The sequence below is a fragment of the Egretta garzetta genome, unplaced genomic scaffold (assembly GCF_000687185.1).
Source record: "Egretta garzetta isolate BGI_Z169 unplaced genomic scaffold, ASM68718v1 scaffold582, whole genome shotgun sequence".
Lineage (NCBI taxonomy): Eukaryota > Metazoa > Chordata > Aves > Pelecaniformes > Ardeidae > Egretta > Egretta garzetta.
In genome coordinates, this window is record NW_009258956.1 from 24,033 (window position 1) to 42,339 (window position 18,307).

General features: G+C 46.9%; 1 protein-coding gene across 1 annotated transcript in view; it reads left to right on the plus strand.

The window, feature by feature from the left end:
• Positions 1-18,307, plus strand: part of FANCA (FA complementation group A) — a 37,300-nt gene that overhangs the window by 14,178 nt on the left and 4,815 nt on the right. The window contains exons 15-36 of the mRNA XM_035890175.1: positions 348-443; positions 539-598; positions 1,994-2,082; positions 2,500-2,560; positions 2,663-2,712; positions 3,801-3,877; positions 5,933-6,037; positions 6,613-6,755; positions 7,224-7,294; positions 8,699-8,798; positions 9,619-9,818; positions 10,278-10,374; positions 10,609-10,785; positions 12,119-12,192; positions 12,635-12,763; positions 13,279-13,345; positions 13,601-13,767; positions 14,489-14,594; positions 15,736-15,795; positions 16,140-16,244; positions 17,213-17,325; positions 18,121-18,262. Coding sequence (XP_035746068.1) covers positions 348-443; positions 539-598; positions 1,994-2,082; positions 2,500-2,560; positions 2,663-2,712; positions 3,801-3,877; positions 5,933-6,037; positions 6,613-6,755; positions 7,224-7,294; positions 8,699-8,798; positions 9,619-9,818; positions 10,278-10,374; positions 10,609-10,785; positions 12,119-12,192; positions 12,635-12,763; positions 13,279-13,345; positions 13,601-13,767; positions 14,489-14,594; positions 15,736-15,795; positions 16,140-16,244; positions 17,213-17,325; positions 18,121-18,262 — 2,289 coding nt within the window. The remainder of the gene's footprint in view (positions 1-347; positions 444-538; positions 599-1,993; positions 2,083-2,499; positions 2,561-2,662; positions 2,713-3,800; positions 3,878-5,932; positions 6,038-6,612; positions 6,756-7,223; positions 7,295-8,698; positions 8,799-9,618; positions 9,819-10,277; positions 10,375-10,608; positions 10,786-12,118; positions 12,193-12,634; positions 12,764-13,278; positions 13,346-13,600; positions 13,768-14,488; positions 14,595-15,735; positions 15,796-16,139; positions 16,245-17,212; positions 17,326-18,120; positions 18,263-18,307) is intronic.

Here is an 18,307-nt window from a genome sequence, read left to right on the forward strand (position 1 = left end):
TCAGCATATTATTAATGTTGTTCTAGTGATTGCATTACTTCTGATCCATGATTCAAAACCTTTTCCTGGGTTTTTATTCCTTATTTCTTTTCCTGCAATAAGGAATTACAAGAGTCTTTTATTGACTGGACAAGAAAGAGAATTCCTTTGGTGGAGTTAAATTTAAGTGCTTCAGTGATATTGTTGATTTGTCGTTGGGAAAAATGTCATGAAAATGGCTTATCTTAAAACAAGCAATAACACCTTCTTTAGGGAACATTTGGGGCAAATGACTGTAAATGGTAACCAGAATTTTACACTGCTTTCCTGTAAAAATGGTGACTCTTGTTGTGAACTTCCTATTTCAGGTCCACATAATGTACCCGCCTTTTGTGCCAACAAAACATCGGTCTGTTCTCTTGGAGTACATCACTCTGGCTAAAACCAGACTGGCCGACCTCAAGGTTGGTGGAAATTGTCTCTCTGAGAAGAGTTCTTTCTGCGTCTGTCAAAATACCAGCTGTGTTGTGACTGTGCCCACCTCTCTAACCTCCCACAGGTTGCTATAGAAGATATGGGACTCTATGAAGACTTGTCTTCCGCAGACGAATCTGTGCAGGTACCGGCAGTCTGTCCAGCAGTTTTCCCAGCAGTCATGCCCCTCTTCCTCTGGCAAAGAGCTTAGCTTATCTACCCATCTGCCATTCCTACCGAGTTAGAGCACGCTGCCAGGTCTCCAGCTTCGAGACAGAGGGGCTAGCAGCCATAAATATGCAGGCGCTCCCCAGATTTCACGAAAGCTAGACTTACGCAGGGGACAAACAGACTGTGATGAGCGCTCTGTGATGAGGCTGGAGGGGAACTCGGCAAGTAGCCACTGGCCAAGCAGCACCTACCTGAGCCAACCCATCAGCACCTGCTGTTTAAAGCAGGAAAGCGCTGGCTGCCTCTTGCCCATCCTGTACTGTGGGGTGTAGAAAATAAGTGGAAGATTCTGTGGGGGAGGATTTAAGGGACAAAGGGAGGTCTAAGGGTGGTGTATGGTGTGGGGAGGCAGGGCACAGGTTTGCAGGAACTGGGGCTGTGTTAGCTCTGCCGACTGACCAGCACGTTACAATGGTGACACTTCCCTCTAGGCATTTGCTCCCGATGATTTGATTGCACAGGAGAGCATTTTATATGAATCTCGATTCATTTCAGTATAGCATGTCATGTATTCGGTGTCGTATCAAAGTGTTCGTATTCAGAGGGGATTTGGGGAGGGAATCTGCAGTCTGCAGTTTCACAGTGTGGTTCATGGTAAGTTCTGGCTAACAACAGCAATTGATAAGGAAGCATTTGGCTCTATCGCTCCTTCCTACATATTGATCGCAAGTACGGCAGAGCGGGGGGCCTCACTTCTACAGTCAGGCAACTGGAGCACACGGACTACAGGCTGGTGATGGGGTACTCGAATGCACCGCGATGAAATCCAGGCCTGTGAGGAATTGAAAGTCATAAGTGAAGATTTCATTTACTTTCTTCCAAGTCTGACCTGTTTGTCCATGGAGAAACTGGCCCAGGTTGTTGCAGTCTTAAGACGTCTTTATGGCTCGAATGAGAGAAACCCGGGGCGGCAGTCCCTCTGCCTGCAGAGCAGTAGCATGGGCCAGAAGTGAAGATTTTTAGTCTTAATTCCAAGTGCACAAAGTAAAATAGAATAACAATAAACCAAATCCAGAACAGAAAAGATCCTGTCCCCATGGGGGGCAATCGAATCAACAACGTGATGTTAAGCTGATCATATAAACAACAGCCTTATCGAGGCAGGCGGATGGTTCAGGCCTGGTTTCTCCATCCTGCAGTTTTACTCTGCATATCAGGTAGTTCTTGTTATTTGGCTGCATTTGTTCAGTCGCTTCCCTTCACAGCACGGATGGTTGTTACTAACACTGAAATAAAACTAGCAGGGGAGGTTATTACCGTCCTTGACTTCTCGCAACATCTTTCTCTCCTTGTTATTTGTGTGAGCCAGCCCCAGGGCCAGGCACTTCGGGATGTTGACAAGGCCCTTCAGATATTTGAAAACACAAGGAAGATCCCAACGTCTGTGATAGAAGCCAGGTACCGTGTGCTTTTCAGCCCTTCTTGGTTTTAATAATTATAATAATAACAACAAAAGCCAAGTCCAAATCAAAATAACAATAGAAGAAAAATTAAGGATGTGAGCAAAGGAGGTTTTGGGAGACTCTTCCCGTGTTACCCATTTCCTTAGCACTCGTCTAAGAGGGGCTGTTTGTGCCGAGAGTGAAAAGGCATGTGTGCACCTGCAAGAGAAGTCCACAGTTGTTATAACAAATAACAAGCAAAATTAAAGAAATGAATACCTACTGGCCAATCGGAATTTGATTTGCCTGTGGTTATTCATGTTACTGTGATTATTTGTTACTTGCAGGAGCCAAAATAATTCTCGAGGTAATGAGAGGACACTCTACAGCTTCGGCGTTGTTAATATTTTGCTGCATTTCTTTTCTGTCTCAGTATTTTCAGGCGACCATATTATACTTCCTGGTTTCTTCCTGCTTTGCTCAGGCCACGTGTGGTGAGTATTTGGTTTTGGCTTTTTTTTTTTTTGATCCTCCCACTTGGATGTGTGTTTGTAGACGGGTAATTTGTGCCTGACCTGCCTGTTTTTCTATTGCAGCTCCCTAAAACCCCTGACGTGCGCATGGCTTTTATAGACTCTTTAAAGAGGTATTGAAACTTCCCGGTGTTATTTCTTGTGCTTCTGGGCTTTCTCTTCAGAACATTTGGCTTTACAGATTATCAGAGGCTTTGACACCTTGTTCAGAAGCATTGGCTGATCCTCTTGGCCAGGCTTTGTGGCCAGGCTGGCAGCTTGCAGGTTGTGGATGGGGTAGCTTATCTGTGTAGGTGAATGACTTTGGTTCTGTAATTAGTCCTCTAGCCACTCTAAAGTCATTGTCTAGAAGTCATCCCATGCAGCCCTCTGGCTGCAGGCCAGATGGATTTTGGAGCATGCTGCTGAACATAAAACTTCACCAGGAAGATGAGCCCCCTGTGAGGAGCTCCCCTCATTTTGGGAGAAGATATGGAGGCTGAAACTTAAATCTGCGTTAATGCTTTATGAGCTGTTCTCAAGGGACACCAGGATAATGTCCCGGGAGAAGACAGCCCCCAAGCTTCTCCTGTATGCATCTTTAAAAGTGCTTTTCTGCATTGCAGAGGCAGCTTTATTTTAAATCCAGTAATTCCTCTGTAACCTGTCATGAAGAAAAAAAATGTTTGCAACACTGCCTGCAAATGAGGCGTTTGGTCCTGCCTTGTCGTTCCAGTCTGACTCTGAAAAAGACTGGATCTTTTTTATTTTTAAATTAAAGCTGTAAGAGAAGCAGCTGAGTTCCAGGAAGCTTCATGTTTTTGGTGTTGAGTGGCTGCCCAGCAAGTGCTGGAGGTTGGACTTTGGTCGCTGTCACATCGGCGTCTTAGATGTGCGAATACTGCGTGTCACATAATTTACACTCTTGCATGATCTCAGACACGTGCTATATATGAAATGGGTATTAATGCATGCATTAATAATATATAGAGAGTATTATTTTTGTGTGGTGTGTGTTACAGATGTGTAATACTTGCTATGAAAGCCTTGGATATAAATTTCTGGCCTTCATGTCAGATGATGATTAAAAAAATGCTTCAGATGCTCTGTAAGCTTTGGAGCCTCTGTAATTACGTTTCATAGCATAGCTGTTTATGCTGAATTTTGAATGTGGTTATGTGGGATAATAAATGTCTTTTTTTTTTTCTTTGTATTATTATAGAGCTGATAAAATACCCTCAAACTTGTATGCCACGTACACGCAAGCCTGTCGTGCTATGAGAGAGAAAATGTTACAAGGTAAAAAAATACAGTATTTGCTTATGGATCGGTTTGAAGAAAAGTTAATATTTCCATCCATGCCCTCCTGAATCTACAGTTTTAAAAAAGTTATGACTGATTGGGTCTTTAATCTGTATGTAAACATGCATGTGTTCTTTATGCCTTACTGAGGTATTAACTAGTTACTCTCGTGATGCCTTTTTCTGCCCAGCCCGCTGGGGTGGGGTTTTTGCAGTCCCTGGGGAGCGCTGCGCTGTGGCTGCTGCCTGAGCTAGCTGATCAACAGCCATCTCAAACACATCCACCTGAATCAGCCTTGCAGCTTGGATGCTTCTCGGCCCCGGCTAGCCTGGCGTGCGGACCTGCTGTGTTGATCCCTGGCATAATCATAGAATCACTTTAGTTGGAAAAGACCTTTAAGATCATCGAGTCCAGCTGTTAACTTAACCCTGCCACCCCACCACTAAACCCTGTCCCTAAGCACCTCACCTATCCTTCTTTTAAATCCCTCCAGGGATGGGGACTCGACCACCTCCCTGGGCAGCCCGTTCCAGAGCCTGACAACCCTTAATGGTGCTTGTGCTGTCTGAACTCACCATCAGCCCCTTCTAAGTAGGGATTCCTGCGCCTGGCTGAGACTGGGGGAAACAGGAGGGGCTAGGAATGGAGCCAGGCTTACACTCGTTTGAGGGGGGAAAGCCCTGCTAATTTCAGGTCCCATTGCTGCAGCCACGTTTCATTGCAGTGTGTAGCTTACACTCGTTTGGGGGGGGAAAGCCCCACTAATTTCAGGTCCCATTGCTGCAGCCACGTTTCTGGTGCAGTGAGTGTCAGCACAATCGATATTCAGTGAGCTCTCCTATCTTTTTCAGCAAGTGGGCGTTTCAAACGCGTCTTAAAATGGGCAGCGTCCTCGCCGCAGGTTTATACGCCACGAAAAGGTCGGGCTGGTGAGCAGGGATTGTTCCCGGAGCGTGGTGGAGATAAGCGTACTCTTTGTACGGAGACAAATCTGTAATTGGCTGCTACTCAGGGCGCTTTGGGCGTTTGAAGCTTTCTGGCGACGCTGTAGCTCGGGAGGCGTGACGGAGCAGCCCTGGTGAACCACAGATGTGCAGCAGTCTGGCTGCGGAGGTTGTCCTGGCAACCGGCAGGGATGAAGGATGCCTGCCTGCCGGGATCCCGAGGGGCAGCCGCAGCTCTGTGGGAGTCCTTGCGTTTCCAGTTACCTCTAGTGGCACAGCCTGAGCCGTGCCCCCTGCATCCCGATCAGCCTGATCTGCCTTCCCGTGTGTCCTAAGCCATCCCTGGCTCTCGCACAGGGACTGGGTTTAGGGCAGGACTAAGCATGGGTCAGCACTCAGCCTGCACTCTTCGTGCCCATAACGGTGACTCAGCAGCCTCCTAACACCTTGCTGCTTTACAGCGTCTTTATAACCAGTATTAATTTTAACCTTGTTATTTACTCCTCTTGTTCATGGTTGAGCGTACGAGATGCTGTTTCCCGTCTAACAAACCGTACTGGGTGGTTTTTGGGGTTGCGCCGTAGCAGCTTGTTGCTGGTGGCACTCTCTTTCTAGTGGTAAAAGGAATTTCCTTTCATTTCTTCTTTTCAACAAAAATAGAGCAGCACAGTGCATCTGGAGATGTTGCATGGCATTGGGCTTGAGGAGACGCCGATGATGTAGTGTTCCTGCTGTAACGTCTGTCCCTGTATTTCGAGACGCGTTGCAGTCATTTGAGGCCAGCAAATGTTTCTGTGAGGGACAGAGAGCTAAAGCAAGTAGGAAGGAAACTCTGAAAGGAGAACTCGTTTGCCTCTTCTCTTTAAAAACTTAATTCCTTTCTGCAACTAGGCCTAAACTCATAAATGATTAATCAAATAGCAGATTTCGAATGTAAAAACAAAGCTGTGTATGTGGCAGGTTGACAGTTTGGGGAGCCGTTGTAGCTTACAGAAAAGTAAATCGTGCTTTTACAGAAAATGTCTGCGGCAATGGCTGAATGCGTTTCATGAACTGGTGTAATGCACCAAGGTAAGGGTTTTGTGTCGCGTTTCTCTTGCCTGTCTAGATGGATCAAAAGTAGAGAGCAGCCGTTCCAAAGAGCCTGTTGAGCAGCTGAAGGCTGAACTGGCTGAACTAAGGATGCTGATTGTGGACCAGGCTAAATATGAAGGTATGCAGGAAGGCGAGTTGTAACTACCCATAATTGACTGTTACAAAAGCTGCAGGAATAAAATGTGGCTAATGGCAGGCCAAAAAAAAAAGTTACTTGCCACTGGTACCTGAAGATGGTGATCTTTCAGATCTGTGTAATCCTTCCAGCTATGAATATATACACACACATATATATATATATATATATATATTAACGTCTGACATATTTCCCATGCTTGTGTGATGATCGCTTGGTGCCACACTGATCTTTGGCAAGGTTGGCAGCCCCCTTCCTGGGGCTCCCCTGGTGACTTTGGGCCCCCTTTTGAAGGCTGCGTCCTTTCTGGTGTGAAAAACTATTCTTGATGCATGTTGGTAATAGTACTGGGGGGAAAATAACGATGAAAAATGAAAGATGATGATCGCTGTGTTCCAGCTAAATTTTTTTTTCCTCATGAAGGCTTTTCATAACATAGTTTGGGCTCTGATCAATTAGAGTATGCATTTCACTTGGTGGTCTTCCTGCTGTGTGCAGTTGTAAATCTTCCCTGCCTTCTGTTCTGGTTCTCCTCTTCTCCTGTTACCTTCCCGCAGATGTGCCGGCACAGATCGCCGTGATTTCTGACAGACTCGCGAGCGTCTTGGGTCACAGCAGTGATGAGAATGAAGCTGCTGCTTTGAATTCTCCGATCCAGGTTGACATTTCTGCCCCCGAGCTGGAACCCTGCCATCAAAACGTGGGTACCACCTGGCTTGGGGTGAGAAACGAGTGGGGTTGAGTAGGTAAAAATGCCTCTGGGTAGTACGTGTGAAAGGTTGCTTTGTCTGCGGAGAACAGGAAACACGCCTTTTCCTTTTTTCAACCTCGTTCAGACTATTCCTACATTTTTAACCTCCTGGAAGGTATTGGGTGTTTGGTGGCGAGATCTGGAGATACATTCCATTAGAGCAGCCCTGTGATGAGCTAGGCTTTCTTCACCAGGCTTGTCTAGATATTTCTTGTGTGCTGCGATCATTCCTGGGCTGCTATGGGCTTAACTTCCCGTCTCTTCTTAGTGCCAGTGGATCTGTACAACTTGCAGTGAATCTCATTAACCAGTTTGTCTTTGTTTTAATGCCGGGAAACCTCATATATAGGCAGCACAAAACTAGACCCAGCTATCCAGCCCGACAAGTAGGAATCAGCAGCGTGTCTCTTATTCCAGGTTGTTGATCTTCTGCTGACATCGTTCTGCCAAAACCTAATAGCGGCTTCCTATTTTAACCCTCCCGACAGGTAAGATGTGAGTAAAAGAGCAGGGAAATGGAAACTCTAGGGACGAGGAGGGATTTCTGGTTACTCACACTCGCTATGCCAGGCTGGCAGTTGCAGGCTGCTTTATTCCGAGTTTCCACAGTCTAAGAACTAAAGCGCTTTGATGTATAGGCGTAAATAAAACATGCTTTGCCTCTGTTACTGATCCCGTCAGAAAAAGGTGGCGTTTGGCTCTGCTTTGTGCTCCGTGACAACATATAGAAGCTTTCCACAAATACCACGTGCTCAGGCTGGTGTTTTCAGCTTGGTGGTGGGGGATGGGGAATGAAGCAAATTCTTTTTGTCCAGGAATTACTCCCTGGCTGACACTAAAGATCAGGAGAGGACGATGCTTGTCTCTTGACAGCAAGCACTGATGTATCTTCGGGGTGTCTTTATGGCACGTTCAGTGCTTTTGCAGATCCAGGCACCCCAGCCTTCATCCCTAATGCCATATCTAATATGAAATGAGTGAGGCGTAACGTCTGGCGCTGCAGGCACAGGAACAGCAGCATGGTACAGCTTCTCTCTACCCCCATCCCCTCTTCCTCCTGGCAGTGACTCGGCTTGATTCTGGTCTGTATGAGAGGTAGCGCTCCTCCACTGGAAGGACTTTAATGCAGTCTCCTTCACGGTGTAACAGAAGTCTGTAAACATTATTGCGATCAACATTTCAGTGGAAAATCGCTTTGTTGGAAAGCGACAACGCACAGAGAAGCTGCCTGTGATCCCTGCTGCCGATGGTACTCAGCTAGGTGGCTGCCTCTCTGGAGCACAGCATGCTTTGGCAACCGGTGCAGCTTTTCCTCTCTTTTATGCTGTTTTGCCCTGGAGCAGATGAATCTGTATTGAAAACCTGTGCTGAGAAGTAGCCGTGATGAACAAGAACATCCCAGGAGATCCTTACTAAACCCAACTCCCCCTCCGACCTCTGAGGATGGATTTTTCTGTCAGCTGGGTGGGAAAGTCCCTCCCTTCCCCTGTTTTGCAACAGGACCTTGTCATGCTAACTCCTTTTTGTTCTTGCTTTGTTTTTCTTTTTGCTTCCATTTGTTGCTCTGCCTCTGTTTACCTTGTATTCTCTGTCTGAAAAAAGCTGACTGTGCTCCAGGCAGCTTCCTCCTCTCTTTGCCGTCATCTGGGAACACCTCTTTGATTATATATTATCAAGTAAATAGGGCACTGGTGGAGTTTGTGTCGTCTTAGGGGTCCTCTGTTCAGATACTCCAAAAAGTGATGTTTCCTTTGAGCCTATAAATGGAATGAGAATTGTCCTGTATTTACAGACAAGTATGGCTCAGTTTTGGTGCGTTTAAGCATTTTTAAATTCCTCTTGCTATACTGGGGATAAAAAGAAGCAATAAAATGAGTTTTTACCTTCCACAGGCAGGGACCGTGCCTCTCCTTGTTTGTGAAGATGATGTGTGGACACAGGAATCTCCTACCTGTGCTTCTGGGCAGGCTCTGCCAGCTTATTTATCATCAGGTTAGTTTTCCAACCAAGAATCATACGGTTATAGCGTGCTAAAGGCTATCCTGCCTCCCTTTCCTGAGCTGAGGGGCAGGTACCTGTCCACGCTGCGCTGTGGAGGGACTTCACTAGCTTTCAAGCTTCCAAAAAAAAATTAAAAACCCTCTCATTTTGGTCAAGTAGTATGGACTTGCTCTCGGGAATGTGAGCTGAATGTCCTCCTACAGAAATGCTGCTGTAGAAGGCTAATGCATTCTGAGATGCATTTTAACGGAAGCTAAAATAAGCAAGTTTATGAACAGAGCCAAAAGAAAAATAGTAGAACGCTTTAATTCCCAAGTTTCCACATCAAATAACTCAGTTGTACACCCCTTTCAAAAAGAAAAGTAAGACCCCCAGATCTGGGGTGCAGCAGCGTGTGGTTTTCTTTTAAAGAACTGTTGGGTTTATTTCCTTGCCCCTGTGGTATTGCAGGGGTGAAATTAAAAGGCTGATAGATTAGGTTAGCTGTCATAGAAGCTAAAAAGCCTTGAGAGTCCCAGCTGGATTTACGGCTACTTGCTTCAAGTGACTGTGTTACGGAAACATACGCGTTTTGCTGCTGGTTAACCAAAGATAGCTGCATGATTTCAGGGAAGGAAGAACATGGTTAATGTAACTGGTGCCTCCCATCTGCTAAATTGATATTGCTGCACTAATTAGTCAATGGGCAGAAGCAATGTTCTGCTGCTTGATTAATTCTGAGGTGGCTTTTTTTTTTTTTGAGAAAGGTTGTTTTGTTGCAAATGAAGCGTGTCTCTCTCTCTTCAGTTCTTTACCTATGTTTGGCTTGCAGGGTCCTTCCCTGAATGATGCTCATATTTTAGGACTAGCAGCTTTTGTGATCCACTTAAGTGAATCCAGAGCTTTAATTCCTGAAGTGAAAGCCAATTTGGGGATTTCTCAGCCTGTTCCTGAAAAGGTCCTTTCCATTTCTGAGTACTGGAACTGCTTACTAGTGTGCAGGACGGAAGAGTCCTTTGCCTTCTGCATGAGGTGAGGTCACGCATCCACCACGGCCTCGCTTCTCCAAGCGATGGGTTTAGGTTTGCCCCAGGAGGGGTGCTGGTAAAGCTCCCGTGTTCATGGGGAGGATTTCCAGGGCATAGGTAGGTGTTTTGGCTGCACAGAGGTGCTACACAGAGAAACAGGCTGCTTGTAGTCCTGTGGGGAACGGCACCCTGATGCCTGTGCTGCCTGCTGGGGAAGGGACCGACTGGATGCTGTCAAAGGCTTTAGTTTAGTCCCTGGTTCCGAAATTTGTGCTGTTAATGGATTTGGGGTTGGGAGCACATAAAGAGAAGTGGTCCCAAAAGCAAATAGGTTTGGGGCAAAATGGGTTTGGTTCAAAGCATTTTTAACACTCAGTCTTTGTTTTGACTTTGGACTTTCACGGGTGGGAAGAGAGATGAGTGAACTAACCAGGTAACTGGGTTCGTTCTTTTTCTCTATCAGGTTTTGCACTGCAGCAGCATCTTACCTTATGTGCAAGTTTTCATCCTATTCTCCTGAAGATTTGTGTGCCTTGCTTCCTCCTAGCCTTGTTAAAAAGGTAAAAGGAAAAAAGTTTTGCTGTTACTTATGAGAAAGATCAGTCTCGGTTCCATTTCCCACTGCAGACTCCTGTGCAGCTAGAACTTGTACAAAGAAAACTATATAAAAATGCATCTTTGTACCCTCCCGTCTTAGTCTTGCATGTCTGTTTGGTGCCTTCACGCAACCAGAGGTTGCACTGGGCCTTTCTTGGGGATGGAGATGTGCAGGGGGTTTATGCCGTTGTTTTTAGCTGCAGTACCTCGTGCCACGGCTGTGCCTGGAAGCTCGGGGAATCCTGCGTGAGGAGGCTAAGCCTGACCTAACCTGGAGTTCCCTGTCATGCCCCTCACTGAACTACAGAAGAGCCAGCCTCTGTTTATGGAAGCAAGCACGCTTTCAAGAGTTCTTGAAGGAAAAAGCATTCCAGGTATAAATCTTTTCCATGAGTGACGTCTGTCTTGTAATTCTCGTTTTTTCAGATCTGTTCTTTGCGATTTCCTTATTGGTGATAAAATGCTTCTTGTAAAAACAAAAAAACAAAAAAAACAAAAACAAAAAAAACCCCCAAAACAACAAAAAACAAAAAACAAAACAAAAAAACCAAAAAAAAAAACCCCAAACCAAAACTAAAAAGCCCCTTAATGCCTGAAGAGTTGGTATCTGACAGCCGAAGATGTCACGTGCGCAAAAAAACAAAAAAAACAAAAACAAAAAAAACCCCCAAAACAACAAAAAACAAAAAACAAAACAAAAAAAACAAAAAAACCACCCCAAACCAAAACTAAAAAACCCCTTAATGCCTGAAAAGTTGGTATCTGACAGCCGAAGATGTCACGTGCGCTAGGTTATTTGCTCAATGTTATTTGTAGATTGTGATGGTGATGATAAGGCAGAAATAGAAAACTAGAGGTGAAGCTTTTTTGCCCTGCTTACTGCAGCAGCAGAAAGCCTGACGGGTTATACCATGTCAGTAAGGAAATGATCAGAAACTGTAGAGAAAAGGCCTGCCCATAACCTTAGCTTCCTACCACCTACTGTCTCTAAAGTGATGGTGAGTCAAACAACTGAAAATACTTGCTTTTTTTTCGGTGCTTTGTCTAAATGTCAGTGTTCTCCTCAGCTAGCTGGGTATCTCAGATTGTTGGGCTCTGCCTTGCTACGGAGCAGGTTAACATCTCAGCTATTCTCTTTATACCATCCTTGCAACGTATCTGACTTGACAGGATTTCTTTTTTTAACCTAATTCATCTAAAACCAGTTTGTCTTTGTGCAGAGGAGTTTGTCACGTTACTAGAATGACTCCTTGTGCTTGGCTAGCTTGATGTACAAGGCTAAAATACCTTTGCATTATAACCTTTCTTTGATGCTTGTACTAGTCTGTCTGACTACGGGGCTTTGTTCATTTTAGCATTTATTTCTAATGACATACGTTCATTCTGGTATCTAGACTTCAAGAAGATGAGCATGTTTGGAAATGTCAAAGGGGTGGGCGTATGCGTGGGTGCATGCAAGAGATGCTTTATAGCCTTGCTTTCAATAAATTTTTGAATGCCAGTGGGGTGTTAGTTTAGATTTCTTGCCAGGGAAACAGTACAGGAACTTCCCTGAGTTGATGTCTTCTCTTTCATCTCTCAATCTGCACGGGATTGTGCCTGGGTGTGGGTGAAGGTGGGTTTTGTGTTGTGAAGAAGGTGCCTCGCTCTGCACAAGTTACTTGCCGTGCTGGTCTGCCCTCTTACCGATATCGTTGCTTTTCCCAGTTGTCTTTCAGGGAGTGGCTGCTGTTGGAGCTGGAAGTGTACCCTGAAAAGGATATTCTCTCCGCTTCGGAAAGGTAAGCGCAGAGGGGCTCTGTTGAAAAGGGAATAGTTCCAAAGTCTCTCCCACCCAAATTGGGGAAAAAGCATTGAAGATTAGGAAGTAAATAAACAAGCTGCTGCGGGGGACACGTGTCTGTCGATGACTGTGGCTTGTCCAGAGTTCAGGCAGAGCTAGAATGAGGCGTGAGTTTTAACTTGAAGTTCACCAAGATAACTTCTGGCCTGCCTCTGCAGTCCTGCCAAATAACTTGTCACAAACCCTTCCCACTTCTGGAAGCGAGAGATGGCTGACATCGGGACACGTGGTGTCTGGTGGATGACTTTTTTATATCAGTACTTACGTGGGTGCTTTTATCTGTCGCTACACTTGGTGCGTGAACTCCCTTTTACATCACGGGAAGGGCACCATTAAAATGCTGCGGTAGATTTCCTATCTTCTCCTTCCCAATGTTGCAGGCAGGATTTCCATTACTGGGCCATCTATCAGTGGTATCTTCCTGCACCTTCTGCTGCTGGTGGCTGCGATGGAGACCTGGAGAAGGCATGTGGTGTCGTTATCAATGCCATTCTGGATTCCTCCCAAAGGTATGCTGTATCATGACTTGCAATTCTGCAGAAGCAATGGTTCTGCTAACGACCTCGCGAGCTAGGAGCGGTGAGCTCGTGCCTTACACAGGCTGTGTTTTCTTGAGTGGAAGCGATTGGAAGCGATTCCCTTCTCACAGGCCTAGCTGGCAGCGAAAGCTGGGAGGTGACTGCGTGACTCGCCAGTCTTTTCATGAGAATCTTGCTTTAGGTGACAGAGGTCTGGGGTTGCAGCCACACAGTCCCATGTCTGTCTGTCTGTTTTTTTTTTTTTTTTTTTTTTTTTTTTAAGCTGAATTTGTATTCAGATTTGTTTGGCCAGAGAGGCATTAATGGCCCTGAGGAAGCAGCTGAAGATAGAAAATAAGGAGGGAGGGGTAGTGGAGAGTTGCTGCTGCACCTACAGCTTATTTAAGGAGCGTTAATGTTCGAGCTTTATGTTCATCTGGAGCCATTTGACTGTAACTGAATTGTAACTAACAGGGTTAGTTACCTGCTGTGTCTCTTAATTTCAGGGTGGACCTGGGTAGCTATGGCCAGTCAAAGATGTCAGTCAATCCTGATATTCTCTGCAAGCTGCAGGTGATTTCAGACCTTGGATGTGGCTCTGTGTGTTCAATCCTTGAGTTTGACCAGTCAAAGTATTTTCTAATACCTCGGCGTATGTGAGGCTGACGTTTGGCTCTCAGATGTGAGCAGTGGTGTGGAAATTGAGCGAGAGAGAGAGAGAGATTTTTCTTACTGATCTCTTTGTGTTACTTCAGAGAAACAGAGGGGTTGAATGCAGACTACTGTGTAGGCCTGACACTGTTTTTCCCCGCCCCCCTCCCTGTTTAGGAGATGGTACTGGAGCTGGGGTGTAGGCGAAAGCTGCTTTCTGGCTGCTTGGATGCCCGGAGACACTTCCTCTTTGAAATTCTCCAGGAAAGGCTGAAAGACAGAAACCACGGCTCTGCTTTGGGCGAGCAGTTATGGAGGCAGCAGGAGCTGCTGCTGCACAGAAGGTAAATGCAGATCTGAACGGCTGGGAATACCTTGAGCAAAGCTGCTGTTGAAAGCAGTCGTGGTGTGTACCTGCGCAGCTGGGGAGCCTCCCCTGCGGTTCCACAGCCAGTGACAGTGACGCTGTATGTCGTGGTGACAACTGTGCAAGAGAGATTTATTCCCTGGTACCCACAGGGCTTGGCTGTGTTTCAGTGTGCCATCTTGGGCTAAGAGTTGCCCCTGCCACTAGACTGGATTTCCAAGGCCATGTACCTTCCTGGTCTCTGTTTACAGCCAGCAACACTCTTAATGCCACCGCTCATGTTAACCATTGTTAAATGGCTCTGTTTGCTGCTGTGATCTCAGTGCGTTTCCCTTCATGAGCCATGGATTGTATCTTTGAACGTGGTGCATATATCTCATTGAAATGGGCTGCCTGGAAGCATTCAAGGCCAGGTTGGAGATGTCCCTGCTCCCTGCAGGGGGGTTGGACTAGATGACCTCTAGGGGTCCCTTCCAACCCAAACCTTTCTATGGTTCGATGATTCTCAATGCAGGTTCCTTTCTGGGCAGCTGGAAAAAGTCCTTGTGCAGTTTCTGTCAAGGTGTTTGAGATCTCTCATGTTTGACATGCTCTCAAACTCCCCTGAATGTCAAAAGCACGTGCCCTGAGAGCGTGGAGTCTGGTTCTCTTCCTGATGGCAACCTCGACTTTTCTGTTTTTATTCTTCCCTGTCTAAGGATTCTGGTAGGGCTCCCTGCATCCACTCTGATCTTTACTCGTCGAAAAGGAAAGAAAACCATGTTGGACTGTGAAGACTTTTTTCGTTTTGTAAACTCGGAGCTGGTACGTGTTGTTAGGCAAACGATAACTTCTTGCTGGTAAAAGCTCAAGATAAAGACCTTAAACTTGGGTTTAGGACAGGAGTTAAAAAGCAGCCAAGCTTGAGACAAGCGTAGCTTATGTTAGAATGTAGGGAGGTTCAACTCCTTATGCTCGAGACTTCCCAGCCCCTAGCTCTGCAGAGGTCCCCTCGGCAGCGGCTGCTGTAGGATGACTTTTTGGGTTCATTCATTGGTAATTGTGGTGGTGTTTTATGTTATCAGGAGAGAAATCTTGGGAAACAGTGTAGGCAAATCCGGGGAGGAGCCAGCCAGCGTGTCAGTGGCTGGGGCGGGGTGGGCACGGTCCAGGGGTAGAATCGCCCAAGTAGGTGATCACGGAGCAGCCTGGCAGTGGCTTGGCCAGTCCTCAAGACATAGGGGTGTTCTTTCCAGTCGCATTGTTCATGACAACGTGTGCCTCTGGTGTGCACACACATGCAGCGGGCCTTGGGGATGCTCTCTGGGGGGATACGTCGTCCTTCTGTGCCACCTGCTCTTTGTCTGGGAGCAGCGGGCTAGAGAGAAACCCGCAGCGTTCCTGTGGGGGCCTGGAAGCGAGGGATTGAGCTTGAGCTCTTCTCCATTTTTCTCTGTCACACCAGGGCGTTAAACTAATTTGCTTGCAGAGCAAGATCCTGCTCATCCTCCTGCGCTACGTGCACTTGGAGAAACACTCGGAAACATCCCCGCGGCTTCCTGGGGGCAGATCAGTTGACTTGCAGGTCCCTTGGAGCACAGAACAGTGCTTTGAGGATAGCTATCGCTTCTACTCATCCATCCTGACCGCTGGCCTTTTCAAGCCCTCCTGCGCTGTCACGTTAGGCACAGCCAGAAACCTCCGTCCGTTCTGAGGCGGTCGATCAAACTGCCCCTGCCACCCACAGCGGGTGGAAAGGGTCTGATTTGCTTTCTGGCGCTACCTAGTCAGCGGTGCTGCTTTGCTCAGAAACGAAGCTCCTGCATTCTGAACTGATACTCGGGATCTCGCGGGGTAATTCTGCGTTATCCAAGTCCTCTTGTGCCAGGCCCCCAAAATGTTTGAAGAAAAACATAATTCAAAAGGGAAGGCATGAATTGGTTTTCCTCTCCTTGTCTTCCCACAGAAGAACGTCTGTTCCAGAGGGTACGCGCTCTCCTACGACATCACCGCTCACTTCTTCAGGGTAACTGCCAGCCAGAGTAGGCGTTTCTTTACCGGGATACCTGACTATACGCTATTCTTAGCAGTAAGATGTGCTATTTGTACCCTTGTTTTGAGAATTCTTGGTGTAAATTCCAAAAAGAAGCACTCTAAGCCAGGGAAGTGAAGGTAAGTAGGGGTAGAGGTTAATTTTAATACAATAGGGCAAAGCTGGTGGGGGAAGGAGAAGCTGTTGGGCTCGTGTTTCTTTCTGCTGGGCCATGCTGACCCCTACAGTTATCTTTGAGTTTGCACATGGCTTGGCGAGGCACTACAAAGCAGCAAAGACCCACGTGTGTCATCATCTTGGAATTTATCCTCTTCCAGGGCCTACTTAATGCCAGCTTGGACTGTGAGGAATCGGTGGAAGAGGTCGACAATGTTCTAACGGCGTGTCAAACCAAATGTCCCATCGTGCTTTTCTCTGCAGCGGTAACTGCTCATATCTCATCTTAAGAGGGCGAGATGAAAATTCAGTATGGGTTCAGAGCGTTTGTTTTAAACTTTAATGTTAACTGTGAAGCGTGGGGGTAGTACTTAACGCCTTTGGAAAACTGCGGAGCGTGTGTGTTAGTACCCTCGGTATCGCTGATCCCAGCTCTGGGCACGCAGCCTTGTTCTTGGAATGTCACTGTAGCAGTGGAACAGAGGCTGTTTGAGGGTGAGATGCTGCGAGACTCGTCTGGGTTTCAGGTGCACTACAGAGGGGCTGGCTGTTATGTGCCAAGCAACCAAAAAGTCTATAAAGCACAGATTTATTTTTCTCTCTCCTGTGTGTAACTCCTCATGCGGTGTTTTACATGGGGATATGTGTTTTTTGTTGCATGTGGTAAGCACCTGCATCACCTTGTGGAACAGTTCCTTTACTATGACTGGTCCTGCTAGAGGTGTTTGAGGGCACCATGGTGTGAACGTGGTCACAAATGACTGTCTTTGCATTTCCAGGAGGTGAAACAGAATTACAGAGTCATTTAGGTTGGAAAAGCCCTGTAAGCTCCCCCAGCCCAACTGTTCCCCTACCCCTGCCATCCCACCCCCAAACCCTGGCCCTCAGCACCGCCTCTACCCGGCTGTTAAATCCCCCCAGGGCTGGGGACTCCTCCTCTCAGGCAGTTGTAGGCAGCGATGAGGGCTCCCCTCAGCCTCCTCTGCTCCAGGCTGAACCCCCCCAGCTCCCCCAGCCGCTCCCCAGCAGCCTGGGGCTCCAGACCCCTCCCCAGCTTCCTTGCTCTTCTGTAGAATCAACTTCTCACATTTATTATGTGTGTATGTACAACTTCGACTTTTCCATTAAGGGGGAACCCTTTCCCTGAGCACCTGGCTGAGGTGTCCTGCATACCTGGCTGCGAACAGCTAAGTGCACCACCGCTAACGCTGCTGGTTTCTGTCTTTCTTCCTAGCTTTGGTGGCCGAGGCTGGAGCCAATACTTTGCTCGCAGTGGAAGAGACTCTTTGGGGCTCCTCTTGCAGATGAACTGGAAAGACTGAGGGAAGGGCAGTCCTCAGCTACCAGGTGCGTGTGAGGAACCAAGTGTGGGTCCCCAGGCAGGAGAACCTGCAGGAGCAGCACCCGGGGTGCCTGTTCTCTGGGGCAGGCTGGGTTTCAGCAGGCGGTGTGAAATGCTAGTGCGGACTGAGGCTTGTAGGACAGCTCTATACAGAATCCTTTGCAGAGTTTAAACTCAAAATGGGTCACTGTAATTATTTAGTCTGGCCTTTCTGTGTAATATGGGTCAGCGTGTTTCACCATAAGGAAAAGAGTCTCTTTTTAGAGGAGACTGGAAGGCAGAGTCCTTGTTAGACAAACACTGGAAATAGCCTTTAGCACAGCATTGAGTCACGCGCTTGCGCTGTTGCATGCTTTGCTCCCCAGCTTGGCTCAGTCTCTGATCTCCTGAAGCCACAGACTGCTCTTCTGCTGGGTGCTTCCTTCTTTGCCTGCTGTTACGCTGTCTGTTCAACATCCCGCAACTTTTCTCCCAAAGCTGGGAATTTAGTGTAAGAATCTCCTTGCGGGTTACTGGACGTAATAATCGCGTTAGCCATGGTAGTGTATGCAGTTAGCTACCTGTCCAACCTCTGATAAAAGACTTGGGAATGCTGGTGTCTGCTTTTAGGCTTTTCTTCTTTAAACCATTTCCGTGTAGCATCCAACTGCAGGGGTGGGGGAAAAGAAAAAGAATTTTTTTTTTGTCTCAATCACAAACTTTGCCCAAGCCCCTGATTTCCTCCTTGTTCACAGCTGTGATTTTTTAATTTTATTATATTTTTTCCTCCAAACCCATGACATGCTGGTTTTGTTTTCTAGCTTCCTTTCTTCAGGAGTGGCTTTCCCTCTCTCTGGCCCTCCTTGGATTTCGGCTGCCTTCCTCCATTGTGCTGTTCAACAGCAGTCACCACGTGGACGAGAGAGAAATGCCCTGAAGAGCCTGGGGACTGACACAGAGCAGGCAAGACAGCGCATTTTAAATGTCTGCGGCTCCCCACACTTGAAA